Genomic DNA, 15,231 nt, shown 5'->3' on the forward strand with positions numbered 1-15,231 from the left:
AGGAAATGCAAGAGGATTCACCCAGCAGAGCTGCATATAGCTCCTCCCCTCTACGTCAGTCCCAGTCATTCGACCAAGAATCAACGAGAAAGGAGTAACCAAGGGTGAAGTGGTGACTGGAGAATAATTTTTTAAAAAATATTTACCTGCCTTAAAAACAGGGCGGGCCGTGGACTGATCACACAACAGAAGAAAGGAATTTATCAGGTAAGCATAAATTATGTTTTCTTCTGTTATGTGTGATCAGTCCACGGGTCATCATTACTTCTGGGATACCAATACCAAAGCAAAAGTACACGGATGACGGGAGGGATAGGCAGGCTCATTATACAGAAGGAACCACTGCCTGAAGAACCTTTCTCCCAAAAATAGCCTCCGAAGAAGCAAAAGTATCAAATTTGTAAAATTTGGAAAAAGTATGAAGCGAAGACCAAGTTGCAGCCTTGCAAATCTGTTCAACAGAGGCCTCATTCTTAAAGGCCCAAGTGGAAGCCACAGCTCTAGTGGAGTGGGCTGTAATTCTTTCAGGAGGCTGCTGTCCAGCAGTCTCATAGGCTAAACGTATTATGCTACGAAGCCAAAAAGAGAGAGAGGTAGCAGAAGCTTTTTGACCTCTCCTCTGTCCAGAATAAACGACAAACAGGGAAGAAGTTTGACGAAAATCTTTAGTTGCCTGCAAGTAGAACTTGAGGGCACGAACTACATCCAGATTGTGTAGAAGACGTTCCTTCTTTGAAGAAGGATTTGGACACAAGGATGGAACAACAATCTCTTGATTGATATTCCTGTTAGTAACTACCTTAGGTAAGAACCCAGGTTTAGTACGCAGAACTACCTTGTCTGAGTGAAAAATCAGATAAGGAGAATCACAATGTAATGCTGATAACTCAGAGACTCTTCGAGCCGAGGAAATAGCCATTAAAAACAGAACTTTCCAAGATAACAATTTTATATCAATGGAATGAAGGGGTTCAAACGGAACACCCTGTAAAACGTTAAGAACTAAGTTTAAACTCCATGGTGGAGCAACAGCTTTAAACACAGGCTTGATCCTAGCTAAAGCCTGACAAAAGGCCTGGACGTCTGGATTTTCTGACAGACGCCTGTGTAACAAGATGGACAGAGCTGAAATCTGTCCCTTTAATGAACTAGCCGATAAACCCTTTTCTAAGCCTTCTTGTAGAAAGGACAAGATCCTAGAGATCCTAACCTTACTCCAGGAGTAACGTTTGGATTCACACCAGTATAGGTATTTACGCCATATTTTATGGTAAATCTTTCTGGTAACAGGCTTCCTAGCCTGTATCAGGGTATCAATAACCGACTCAGAAAAACCACGTTTTGATAAAATCAAGCGTTCAATTTCCAAGCAGTCAGCTTCAGAGAAGTTAGATTTTGATGTTTGAACGGACCCTGTATCAGAAGGTCCTGTCTTAGAGGTAGAGACCAAGGCGGACAGGATGACATGTCCACTAGATCTGCATACCAAGTCCTGCGTGGCCATGCAGGTGCTATTAGAATCACTGATGCTCTCTCCTGTTTGATTTTGGCAATCAATCGAGGAAGCAGCGGGAAGGGTGGAAACACATAAGCCATCCCGAAGTTCCAAGGTGCTGTCAAAGCATCTATCAGAACCGCTCCCGGATCCCTGGATCTGGACCCGTAGTGAGGAAGCTTGGCGTTCTGGCGAGACGCCATGAGATCTATCTGTGGTTTGCCCCAACGTCGAAGTATTTGGGCAAAGACCTCCGGATGAAGTTCCCACTCCCCCGGATGAAAAGTCTGGCGACTCAAGAAATCCGCCTCCCAGTTCTCCACTCCCGGGATGTGGATTGCTGACAGGTGGCAAGAGTGAGACTCTGCCCATCGAATTATCTTTGATACTTCCATCATTGCTAGGGAGCTTTTTGTCCCTCCCTGATGGTTGATGTAAGCTACAGTCGTGATATTGTCCGACTGAAACCTGATGAACCCCCGAGTTGTTAATTGGGGCCAAGCCAGAAGGGCATTGAGAACTGCTCTCAATTCCAGAATGTTTATTGGAAGGAGACTCTCCTCCTGATTCCATAATCCCTGAGCCTTCAGAGAATTCCAGACAGCGCCCCAACCTAGTAGGCTGGCGTCTGTTGTTACAATTGTCCAGTCTGGCCTGCTGAATGGCATCCCCTTGGACAGGTGTGGCCGATGAAGCCACCATAGAAGAGAATTTCTGGTCTCTTGATTCAGATTCAGAGTAGGGGACAAATCTGAGTAATCCCCATTCCACTGACTTAGCATGCATAATTGCAGCGGTCTGAGGTGTAGGCGTGCAAAAGGTACTATGTCCATTGCCGCTACCATTAAGCCGATCACCTCCATGCATTGAGCTACTGACGGGTGTTGAATGGAATGAAGGACACGGCATGCATCTTGAAGCTTTGTTAACCTGTCCTCTGTCAGGTAAATCTTCATTTCTACAGAATCTATAAGAGTCCCCAAGAATGGAACTCTTGTGAGAGGAAAAAGAGAACTCTTCTTTTCGTTCACTTTCCATCCATGCGACCTTAGAAATGCCAGAACTAACTCTGTATGAGACTTGGCAGTTTGAAAGCTTGAAGCTTGTATTAGAATGTCGTCTAGGTACGGAGCTACCGAAATCCCTCGCGGTCTTAGTACCGCCAGGAGGGCACCTAGAATCTTTGTGAAGATTCTTGGGGCCGTAGCCAATCCGAATGGAAGAGCTACAAACTGGTAGTGCCTGTCTAGGAAGGCAAACCGTAGATACCGGTGATGATCTTTGTGGATCGGTATGTGAAGGTAAGCATCTTTTAAATCCACTGTGGTCATGTACTGACCCTTTTGGATCATGGGCAAGATTGTCCGAATAGTTTCCATTTTGAACGATGGAACTCTTAGGAATTTGTTTAGAATCTTTAAATCTAAGATTGGTCTGAAAGTTCCCTCTTTTTTGGGAACCACAAACAGGTTTGAGTAGAACCCTTGTCCTTGTTCCGACCGCGGAACCGGATGGATCACTCCCATTAATAACAGATCTTGTACACAGCGTAGAAACGCTTCTTTCTTTATCTGGTTTGTTGACAATCTTGACAGATGAAATCTCCCTCTTGGGGGAGATAATTTGAAGTCTAGAAGGTATCCCTGAGATATGATCTCTAGCGCCCAGGGATCCTGAACATCTCTTGCCCAGGCCTGGGCGAAGAGAGAAAGTCTGCCCCCCACTAGATCCGGTCCCGGATCGGGGGCTCTCGGTTCATGCTGTCTTTGGGGCAGCAGCAGGTTTCCTGGCCTGTTTGCCCTTGTTCCAGGACTGGTTGGGCTTCCAGCCTTGCCTGTAACGAGCAACAGCTCCTTCCTGTTTTGGTGCAGTGGAGGTTGATGCTGCTCCTGTTTTGAAATTCCGAAAGGGACGAAAATTAGACTGTCTAGCCTTAGCTTTGGCTTTGTCTTGAGGTAGGGCTTGGCCCTTACCTCCTGTAATGTCAGCGATAATTTCTTTCAAACCGGGCCCAAATAAGGACTGCCCTTTGAAAGGTATATTAAGTAATTTGGACTTAGAAGTAACATCAGCTGACCAGGATTTTAACCACAGTGCCCTACGTGCCTGTATGGCGAATCCTGAGTTCTTAGCCGTAAGTTTGGTTAAATGTACTACGGCCTCCGAAATGAATGAATTAGCTAGTTTAAGGACTCTAAGCCTGTCCATAATGTCGTCTAGCGTAGATGAACTAAGGTTCTCTTCCAGAGACTCAATCCAAAATGCTGCCGCAGCCGTAATCGGCGCGATACATGCAAGGGGTTGCAAAATAAAACCTTGTTGAACAAACATTTTCTTAAGGTAACCCTCTAATTTTTTATCCATTGGATCTGAAAAGGCACAGCTATCCTCCACCGGGATAGTGGTACGCTTAGCTAGAGTAGAAACTGCTCCCTCCACCTTAGGGACCGTTTGCCATAAGTCCCGAGTGGTGGCGTCTATTGGAAACATCTTTCTAAATATTGGAGGGGGTGAGAACGGCACACCGGGTCTATCCCACTCCTTAGTAACAATTTCAGTTAATCTCTTAGGTATAGGAAAAACGTCAGTACTCGCCGGTACCGCAAAGTATTTATCCAACCTACATAGTTTCTCTGGTATTGCAACGGTGTTACAATCATTGAGAGCTGCTAAGACCTCCCCTAGTAATACACGGAGGTTCTCCAATTTAAATTTAAAATTTGAAATATCTGAATCCAATCTGTTTGGATCAGAACTGTCACCCACAGAATGAAGCTCTCCGTCCTCATGCTCTGCAAGCTGTGACGCAGTATCAGACATGGCCCTAGTATTGTCAGCGCACTCTGTTCTCACCCCAGAGTGATCACGCTTGCCTCTTAGTTCTGGTAATTTAGACAAAACTTCAGTCATAACAGTAGCCATATCTTGTAATGTTATCTGTAATGGCCGCCCAGATGTACTAGGCGCCATAATATCACGCACCTCCCGGGCGGGAGATGCAGGTACTGCCGCGTGAGGCGAGTTAGTCGGCATAACTCTCCCCTCGCAGATTGGTGAAATTTGTTCACATTGTACAGATTGACTTTTATTTAAAGTAGCATCAATACAGTTAGTACATAAATTTCTATTGGGCTCCACCTTGGCATTGGAACAAATGACACAGATATCTTCCTCTGAGTCAGACATGTTTAACACACTAGCAATAACTTGCAACCTGGTTATAATCTTTTTTAGCAAAAACGTACTTAAACGATTAAATGACAGTTGAGATAATGAACTGAGAAACAGTTATAGCATCAACTTTAAAACAACACAACTTTTAGCAAAGGTTTTGTTCCCATTAGTAAGATAACATAACTAAATTTGACATAAAATTATTGAGTAACGTCTTTATCCACAGTCAATATAAAAAATTCTCACAGCTCTGCTGAGAGAATGTACCTCCCTTCAAGAAGTTTGAAGACCCCTGAGATCTGTCAGAGATGAACCGGATCATGCAGGAAAAATAATAATAGCTGACTGGAAATTGTTGATGCGTAGCAAAGAGCGCCAAAAACGGCCCCTCCCTCTCACACACAGCAGTGAAGAGAAACGAAACTGTCACAATTCAAAACAAACTACTGCCAAGTGGAAAATAAAGCCCAAACATTTATTTACTCAGTACCTCAGCAATGTAAACGATTCTACATTCCAGCAAAAACGTTTAACATGATATAATACTTATTAAAAAGATTAGTGACCTTTAACAGAGTAGTTCCGGTGAAGTACCATTCCCAGAATACTGAAGTGTATACATACATGTCATTATAACGGTATAGCAGGATTTTCTCATCAATTCCATTCAGAAAATAAAAACTGCTACATACCTCAATGCAGATTCATCTGCCCCTGTCCCCTGATCTGAAGCTTTTACCTCCCTCAGATGGCCGAGAACAGCAATATGATCTTAACTACTCCGGTTAAAATCATAGTAAAAACTCTGGTAGATTCTTCCTCAAAGTCTGCCAGAGAAGTAATAACACGCTCCGGTGCTATTATAAAATAACAAACTTTTGATTGAAGTCATAAAAACTAAGTATAATCACCATAGTCCTCTCACACATCCTATCTAGTCGTTGGGTGCAAGAGAATGACTGGGACTGACGTAGAGGGGAGGAGCTATATGCAGCTCTGCTGGGTGAATCCTCTTGCATTTCCTGTTGGGGAGGAGTTATATCCCAGAAGTAATGATGACCCGTGGACTGATCACACATAACAGAAGAAAGGTTATTTTCCATGCAAAGCTATAGTGTCTTACAATAATTATTAAATGATAGCATTATTGTTATTTTCAAGAAACAGTTCTGGTTTTTAATAAAATATTGAATACAAACATAGAACAGGCACTTATTGTTCTTGTAAAAGGTATGTGAGCTATATTCACAAACAGATGAATTGCTGGTGAATTGTAGGGGGATTCGAAATCTTTTATAAACTATGCATTATCAAGGGCCAAACCAAGTAAGTATCTCCTGCAAGAGCTGAGTTAGCCCTGGACAATGCATAGTGAATGCTGCATACAAGTAACCTACAATTCTCTTATTTTAGGTAAATTGTAACAATATTAACTATGCAATTTGCAGGGCTAACTCAGTTGTTCTTGCAGGAGATACTCACTGAGTTTGGCCCTTCATAATGCATAGTTAATGATGGGAATTTAAATGCTTCATATCACCTGCCATTCACCTCTTAATAAATAGATCACATGTGTTTTATTGATGACCATTGTCAAGTGACTATATATAACTGCCAATCAACATGAAATTATGCCAGAAAGACTTTAAACTACTGAAGTCATTTGAATACTTTATTTTTGGATAAACAATGGTCCTAAAAATGAAGGCAAAAACTCAAGTGATATTGTGTGGTGCATTATTATGTGCTCCGTCTTGCACAAACATTATTGCATGAAAGGGTATTGCAAGTTGTTGGTTAAAATGTTTAACCAAAGCATTTTTAACACACTCAATACTTATATACTGTGTCCTATAATGGGAAGAGGGGGCAGCACACTCATTGCTTTTGTATCACAAGCTTCCAGTTATGTACTGAGTTTACACAAAATCTAAAATACAATGTTTGCGTCTAACGCTTTTGAAATCACAATCTCCTTTGCCTGCGTCTTTGGTTTTGTTTTTGTGTTAAAAAATGTAAATGATAATATATATTCTTTTAAAAAAAAACTTAAAGGGCCATAAAACCCATATTTTTTCTTTCATGATTTAGAAAGAGAATGCAATTTTAAACATCTTTCTAATTGACTTCTATTATATAATTTGTTTTATTCTCTTGATATTCTTTGCTGAAAAGCATATCTAGATATGCTCAGTAGCTGCTGATTGGTTGCTGCACATAGAAGCCTCGTGTGATTGGCTCACCATGTGCATTGCTTTTTCTTTAACTAAGGATATCTAAAAAATGAAGCAAAATAAATAATAGAAGTAAATTGTAATGTTGTTTAAATTTGTATTCTCTATCTGAATCCTGAAAGAAAGATTTTGGGTTTAGTGGCCCTTTAACTTCTTCATTACAGCACTGTACTATTTTTCTGAGGGTACTATGTATATAAAAGTATTAAAAATGTTATAGAACTACCTCTAGGTTACATGTATAAGCTGTATTATGACATAAATATTGCATTAATGACATAATAAATTGTTGTTTACACTTGGTCACATTTTACAAATTCAAATATATATGAATATTCTGAAACACAAACAATTCTGAAAACCAAAACTTTTCTGATCCCAAGCAGTTTTGATAAAGGGTTTGTACATGTATTAAGTATTAACGCTTGCCATTATGCTTTTATGTTTTCACAGATACATTAAATGCTTTAGAATAAATGAATGGACGTGAATTAAAGGCATTATATATGTAAAATGATGGGTTAAAAATAAAAAAGGTTTTGGGAAGCGTTAAACAGATAAGCTATATGACAAGGAGGGCAGGAGTGGGAAGGGGTCAAGGGTGTATGTATGAATTTGTGTTCTGTATGTGTGCTAAGTTTTATTTGTTAGATTTGCATTGAAGCCTATAGCAATAAACTAAAAGGGAATCTAAAAGGAAAGTGCTTGAGCAAACTTTTGTGATCCATCAGTTTTGCCTTTAAGCATTATCTGACATGACATTTAGTGTGGGTCTTCATAGAAACCTATTATCTGAAGGAAATTATGCAAGTGTGCTATTCAACTTTTATATTGTAGCATTTTACTACCGTGCACATGATATATATTACCCATGGGCTTGTTATCGGAGCACTAAAATGCCAGCGGTATAGTTGCACTCCAGCAATGCTAAGGCCTCATACCTCTTGCATTTTTGTACTTGACTAATCTAAAGTAGAATGTTCAGAATTCTGTATTTTAGGATGACTAGATGTCTCATTTTTGATGGGATTCTCCCATTTTTAAAAAGATTGTCCCATTAATTAGCACATTGTCCCTTTGCCCCTAAAACGTTTAAAGGAATGTCCCATTTTTTTTTTTTTTTACATTTTTATCATGACTGTTCACTGATTTATTTATTTATCATATATAAGCAATTCTCACTCTGATATTATTTGTATGTAGCTATGGCATACAATATCTGCAGCGGGGGAACTACAGTTTGGTGGTGTCTGATTGGAAGTGGGGTTTGTTGGCTTGTGAGCAAAGAGAGAGGTGAGCAGCAGCAAGAGAGTTGATCTGCAGAGAGAGCAGCTGAATACCAGAAAGAGAGTTGAAAAGCAGAGAGAGAGTTGAACAGCAGAGAGATTAATCTGAGTTTTTTTATTGTGAATATTATATTTATATTACTAGCTGCACTAGGTGTTTGAGAGGTAGAAGAAACACCTTTCAAAATATAAAATAAAGAAGGCCATAAATAGATGGAGTCTTCTGCCTAACAAACTTTAAAAATCACCAGTTGCATCTTGTACAGTTGATAATGTCTGGTATCTATTGTAACTTTTCAATAATGTTGCATGTGAAGTTGGTCATTACTACCAGTGATAATAGTGGCAGCTATTATTATCATTATTTAATTTAAAATAAATGGTTTGAAATGCTACAAAACAAAGCCTAGTCTTATAATTCATTTTTTTTATTTAGAGTATGAAATGTCCCTTTCCCTCAGATCTGGTCACCCTACTTGTGTTCCATAATAAAGAGTAGCGCTGCTCAAACAACTGCCCGTGGGCTACATCTGAGCTTCTTATAGTTATGTGGCCCTTAACATCACTTATCAGAAAACTTGCATCAGTGATGTAAAAAGAAATAGTTCCACACTTCTCATTAGGTGATTAAAGGGACAGTCTACACCAGAATTTTTATTGTTTTAAAAGATAGATCATCCCTTTATTACCCATTTCCCAGTTTTGCATAACCAACACAGTTATATTAATACACTTTTAACCTGTGTGATCTTGTATCTTGTATCTTGTATCTAAGCCTCTGCAAACTGCCCCTTTTTTCAGTTCTTTTGACAGACTTGCAGTCTAGCCAATCAGTGCTTGCTCCCAGATTACTTCACGTGCATGGGCACAGTGTTATCTATATGAAATATGTGAACTAACACCCTCTAGTGGTGAAAAACTGTTAAAATGCAATCTGAAAGAGGTGGGCTTCAAGGTCTAAGAAATTAGCATATGAACCTCCTAGGTTAAGCTTTCAACTAAGAATACCAAGAGAACAAAGCAAAATAGGTGATAAAAGTAAATTGGAAAATTGTTTAAAATTACATGCTCTAGCTGAATCATGAAAGTTTATTTTGGCCTAGACTGTCCCTTTAAATATGTATGTGTTAAATTTGAGTAGTACATACAGTTAAAATTAATTAATAGTAATTAACTTACTGTGTATTTTTTTCTTCTAAAATATGTATATAATCTAACTTTATTTGGAGATGTTATCTTGTTTGCATAAGTGCGAGTATAATCTAATGTTGCCCATGGCGTGTCCCTCTATTTGTGACCGGCTCTCTGTATGAAAATGTTAGGTACCCCTGTTTAAGAGAATAGGACATTTTAAATTGGAGTATAGTTTATGGCCTAGATTACGAGTGGAGCGCAATTTTGCGCTTTCGTGACCGCGATATTTGAACTCCACTCTAATACCAGCGCACGTAAATGTGTTTTTCATTAAGGGGAGTTCACTAATAATATTTCTGTGAAAGAGACACACTTACTTTATAATATAGTGCTCAGTAAAAAAGGCAGATTATTTATTTTCATGACAGCGCATTTTGAGAATCTGGTCCTGAGAGACAATATTCTGTATTAAACAAATTTGCTATTCTTACCCCATTCTTCCATAGGCTTTACTGTATTTCCCATCAATAGATATTGCTTTCTCGCAGTCTGTTATTGCTTCAAGGTGATTTCCTAGCTGACTATGTGCAGCAGCTCTGAAAATATAATATGCCAGATATTATTAGCCAGCATGTAAATAATATACATGCAAGACTATTGGTTCATAAAATGTGTAATATAAAGGCCACCTGTGATGATAGTGCTTCAAACATCTTTTGCATCAGGGAGTTTGTACATTTCAGTTTGAGCCTCACTGGTTTATTGATCAAATAAAATAAAGGGATATAAAGACAAACGTGATGCCTATACAGTGCAGAAGCAAATTAATCATTTATATTTCCTTCCTTTCTGCAACTGCACATTTCCTGATATTGTCTGTGTAGAAAACAATGCTAGAAAGTCTCACATTTCATCTTAGAGCAGCCTCCGACTAGCTGAAGCAACAGAAGCATGAATTCATGGTGTGTATCCCTGAAATGCTCTGACCTTGCCAAATGACTGTTTCATACCCAGTGCTTGATTGCTGATATAAATAATGCAAACATAAAAAAGTACTTTAAAGTCCCATTAGGCAACATGTCATCAGGAATAACTCTTATTTCTGCTGGGTGATAACACATTACTGCAGGAAAAGCACTTCCTGGAGGAGACCTGGATGTGTAAAACTGTTTTCACCCCTGTCTATGGGTGCCTGAGGGTTCCCCCATGGATACAGAGGAATGTCCTCATTGGATCTACTTGTTCATCCCTTAGTGACAAAACAATCAACTTGACAAAAAGTTATTCTAAACACTGATATGGCTTATTACAATGTAGTAAAATATTGCAATTAGTGGATACTTATTATTCATAAATACATTACTTAAAGGGACATATAGAGCATACAGTTTTGAACAACTTTCCATTTTACTTTTATTATCACATTTGATTTGGTTGGTATATTGTTGGTATCCTTTTTATCTTGTTGATGAGTAAAGATAAAAACAACCTTAGGAGCATGCACAAGTCTTTAGGATTCTTTGGCAGCATTGTTTGCAGCTATGTATAACATTTCTATAAACACTGTTGCAAACACTGCTTCTAGATGGCTAGACACAAGCCCGCTTCTTAGCTCAAATGGATTACTCTTTAACAAAAGATACTAAGAGCAAACTTGATAATAATACAAAAGTACATTGGACAGTTTTTAAAATGTCATCCTCACAAATCATTTTTGTTACTTAATTAAATCTTTATGTGATATTTATTTAAATATTCTCTTCACACCATAGCCTCCCATTTATCAAATGCTGGGTAGTAATTTGTCTGCCGGTTTTGTGGCAAGTGGGCAGCACCCCCTGCTCACAGTTATCATTGCACAAGCAATTAATTGCGCTACAGCAGGACTCTTTTATGGTCCCAAGCAGTTTTGATAAAATGGTTTAATGTATGTACTATATGTATGTAGATAAACACTGGACTCTGAATAAATAATAGATAACGTTTACTAGTTAACTTTAAAAGAGAGTGTATACTCTATATAGGACTCATCTAAAAGAATGGACTGTTGTTGAGTGCAGCAATATCACTCCATTTGTGTATATTACTCATATAATGAGTATCTACTTTCTTTTTATAAAAGAACCTTATCTATTCCCAACAGATTGTCCTAAAAGTAAAATATGATTTGCCTTAGGGACCAATTCTGAAACGTTATACATGTTTAATGAGGTAGTCTAATTGCTATACAGGCTGTATTTACACCAGTTATATTCTGTGAATAAACCTTTAGAGCTTGAGAAAACTTTTCTTTTATATAAAGCTACATATAAAAAATGTAAACTTTAGTACATAGAAGGGCATCAAAAAGCACTACTTCTCTAGAACTACAGGCTAAGCTTGTTTGAATTAAAAGAACATAAGCACAGAGACGTTCTGTAATGCTACTTAGTACAAACAAAACTTATGCTTACCAGATAAATTCCTTTCTTTCCTGGCAGGGAGAGTCCACGACTTAATTCCTTACTGTTGGGAAATACAACAAATGACCACCAAGAGGAGGCAAAGACACCCCAGCCAAAGGCTTAAATATTTTTCCCACTTCCCCTATCCCCCTAGTCATTTGGCCGAGTGAACAAGGAAAAGTAGGAGAAACATCAGGGTATAAAGGTGCCAGAAGAAAAATAAACGGGGAGCCGCCCAAACCAAAATATCATACGGGCGGGGGCGTAGACTCTCCCTGCCAGGAAAGAAAGGAATTTATCTGGTAAGCATACATTTTGTTTTCCTTCCATAAGGCAGGGAGAGTCCATGACTTCATTCCTTACTGTTGGGAAAACAATACCCAAGCTCCAGAGGACACTAAAGGAATAACGGGAGGGAACAAGAAAGAGGCGGACCCTAATCTGAGGGCACCACAGCCTGCAAAACTCCCAAAAGCTGCTTTAGCCAAAGAAAACACATCAAACAGAAAAGTATGTAAGCAGGACCAGGTAGCCGCCTTACAAATCTGATCCATAAAGGCTTTGTTCTTAAAAGTCCAGGTAGAAGCTACTGCTCTAGTGGAATGAGCCGTAATCCTCTCAGGAGGCTGTTGTCCCGCTGTCTCATAAGCTAGGCGGATGACACTCCTCAACCTAAAAGACAGGGAAGACGCAGTGGCTTTCTGACCCCTACATTTACCCACATAGATGACAAACAAAGATAAAGATTGTATGAACTCCTTAGCGGCCTGAAGGTAAAATTTCAAGGCACGAACCACTTCTAGATTGTGAAGTAAACGCTCCTTCATCGAGGAAGGATTGGGACACAAGAAAGGAACAACAATCCGTTGATCCCTTGAATGATGTTACGATCTGACACCACATTAGGAAGGAAACCTAACTTAGTACATAAAACTGCCTTACCAGCATGAAAAACAAGGTAAGGGGGGGGGGGGGGGGGGGTCACATTGCAAAGCAGAAATCTCAGAGAATCTACAAGCCGAGGCAATAGCCAATAGAAATAGAACCTTCTAAGATAACAGTTTAATGTCAACATTATGCATGGGCTCAAACGGAGCCTGCTGCAACACGCGAAGAACAAGATTGAGACTTCAAGGCTGAGCCACCTTTCTAAACACAGGTCTGATCCTATTCAGGGCCTTAACAAAGGACTGGACATCTGGAAGCTCAGCTAATCTCTCGTGCAGCAACACCGACAGGGCCGATATCTGTCCCTTCAGGGAACTAGCAGATAGACCCTTCTCAGTCCCTCCTGGAGAAAAGATAAAATTCTGGCAACTTTAAACTTATGCCAAGAAAAAACATGCTCCTTACACCAGTGCAGGTAAGTCGCCACACCTTAAGGTAGATGTGTCAAGAAACTGGCTTATGAGCCTGAATCAAAATCTCAGATAAACCTCTCTTGGCTAAGACTAAGCATTCAATCTCCACACAGTCAGCCTCAGAGAATCTAGATTTTGATGTAGAAAAGGACCCTGTAGCAGCAGGTCCCTGCGACAAGGTAACCATTCCCCCAGGTGAAAGGATTGTCTGCTTCCCAGTTGTCCACACCCAGAATGTAGATAGCTGACAGCATACAATTGTGGGCCTTTGCCCATTCTAGGATTTGAGATACTTCTCTCATTGTTAAGGAACTTCTCATTCCTCCCTGATGGTTGATGTAGGCTACCGAAGTTATATTGTCTGATCGGAATCTAATAAACTGGGATGAACCCAGAAGGGGCCAAGCATTCAGGGTATTGAAGATTGCCCGGAGTTCCAAGATATTGATCGGTAGAGAGGAATCCTCCTGAGTACACAGCCCTTGTGTCCTCCTGGCACCCCAAAAGGCTCCCTAGAAGGATAGACTTGCGTCTGTAGCCACAATCTCCCAAGACGGTCTCAAGAAGCACGTACCTTGGGACAGGTGATCTAGACAGAGCCACCAAGAGAGCGAGTCTCTGAAAATGTTCCTTGTGTATCGGAACGTGAAAGTATGCATCCTTCAGGTCTATGGTGGTCATAAACTGTCCTTCCTGAACCAGGGGAAGAATTGACCGTCTTGTCTCCATCTTGAAGGAGGGGACACTCAGAAACTTGTTTAGGCACTTTAGGTCTAGAATTGGAGAAAAATTTCCCTCCTTTTTGGGAACCACAAAGAGGTTTGAATAAAACCCCAGACCTCTTTCTGATGTAGGTACCAGGACAATTACTCCTAAAGAGGCTAGATCCCGTACGCAACCTAAAAAAGCAGTCCTCTTCTCTGGTCTTGTAGACAGTCTGGAGAGTAGGAATCTGCAATTGGGCGGATGAGATTTGAATCCTATCCGGTATCCCTGAGATACAACCTCCAGAACATCCTGAAACCATGCGTCTGAAAAAAAGACACAGTCTGCCCCCTACTTGATCCGATCCCAAGTCGGGGCTGCCCCTTCATCCCGATTTGTTCTCGGCTGGCTTAGATCGTTGGGGACTTGTCCGAACGAAAGGAAAAAAATTAGAGGTTTGTTGTCGCTTAGGTCTGTTCTTCTTATTCTGCGGTAGGAAGGCACCTTTACCTCCGGGTAAGTGAAGAAATAATAGAGTCCAGCCCTGGACCAAATAATATCTTCCCCTTGAAGGGAAGAGAAAGGTGTCTGGATTTAAAAGTCATATCCACAGACCAAGACTTCAAGACTTGGACCACGAAACCTGAAGCCTTTTGCATTTAGGCGTATAATCTGCATATTCGCATCACAGATGAAGGAATTAGCAATTCTTAGAGTCCTCATTCTCTCCTGGGGAGGGAAGATTCCACCTCAATAAGTTCAGTACAGTCTCGCACCAGTAGGTAGCTGCTCCAGCAACCGCAGCTACAGCTGCCGCTGGTTGGAATAAAAATCCTGTGTGTTGGAACATTTTCCTCAGAAAAGTTTCCAACTTCTTGTCCATAGGCTCTCTAAAAGAAGAACTATCCTCAAGAGGGATAGTAGAACGCTTAGCTAGCGTCAAAATGGCACCATCCACCTTAGGGATGGAACCCCACAGTTCCAATTTAGAGTCAGGGACTGGAAACAATTTCTTAAAGGTTGACGAGGGAAAAAAGGAAGTTGCAATTCTTTCCCATTCGTTACTAATAATGTTCGCCATACAAACTGGTACAGGAAAAGTCTGTGGGACCTTTCTATCTTCATAAACCCTGTCTAACTTAGGGATTTTAGGTTCCTCAGGTAGCTTAGCCTCTGGAACCTCTAGCGTGGACAGGACCTCCTTTAGTAAAAAATGCAGATGTTCAATTTTAAATCTAAAGAAGGGTTCCTCCGCTGGAGGAGATCTAGTAAAGGAAGTCTCTAACTCAGAAAGTTCACCCTCTGAAGCTACAGAGTTTAACTCATCCTCGGATAACTGGGACATGCAAGCTAGGTCCGACAGAAACTTAGATGACTCTAAGTCAGGAGAACTATGTT

At 40.3% G+C, this 15,231-nt stretch overlaps 1 protein-coding gene across 1 annotated transcript in view; it reads right to left on the bottom strand.

Moving 5' to 3' along the window:
* Nucleotides 1-15,231, bottom strand: part of SGTB (small glutamine rich tetratricopeptide repeat co-chaperone beta) — a 300,564-nt gene that overhangs the window by 137,062 nt on the left and 148,271 nt on the right. Inside the window, exon 6 of the mRNA XM_053701340.1 lies at nt 9,815-9,919. Within this exon, the coding sequence (XP_053557315.1) occupies nt 9,815-9,919 (105 nt within the window). The remainder of the gene's footprint in view (nt 1-9,814; nt 9,920-15,231) is intronic.

Source organism: Bombina bombina, chromosome 2 (assembly GCF_027579735.1).
Source record: "Bombina bombina isolate aBomBom1 chromosome 2, aBomBom1.pri, whole genome shotgun sequence".
Lineage (NCBI taxonomy): Eukaryota > Metazoa > Chordata > Amphibia > Anura > Bombinatoridae > Bombina > Bombina bombina.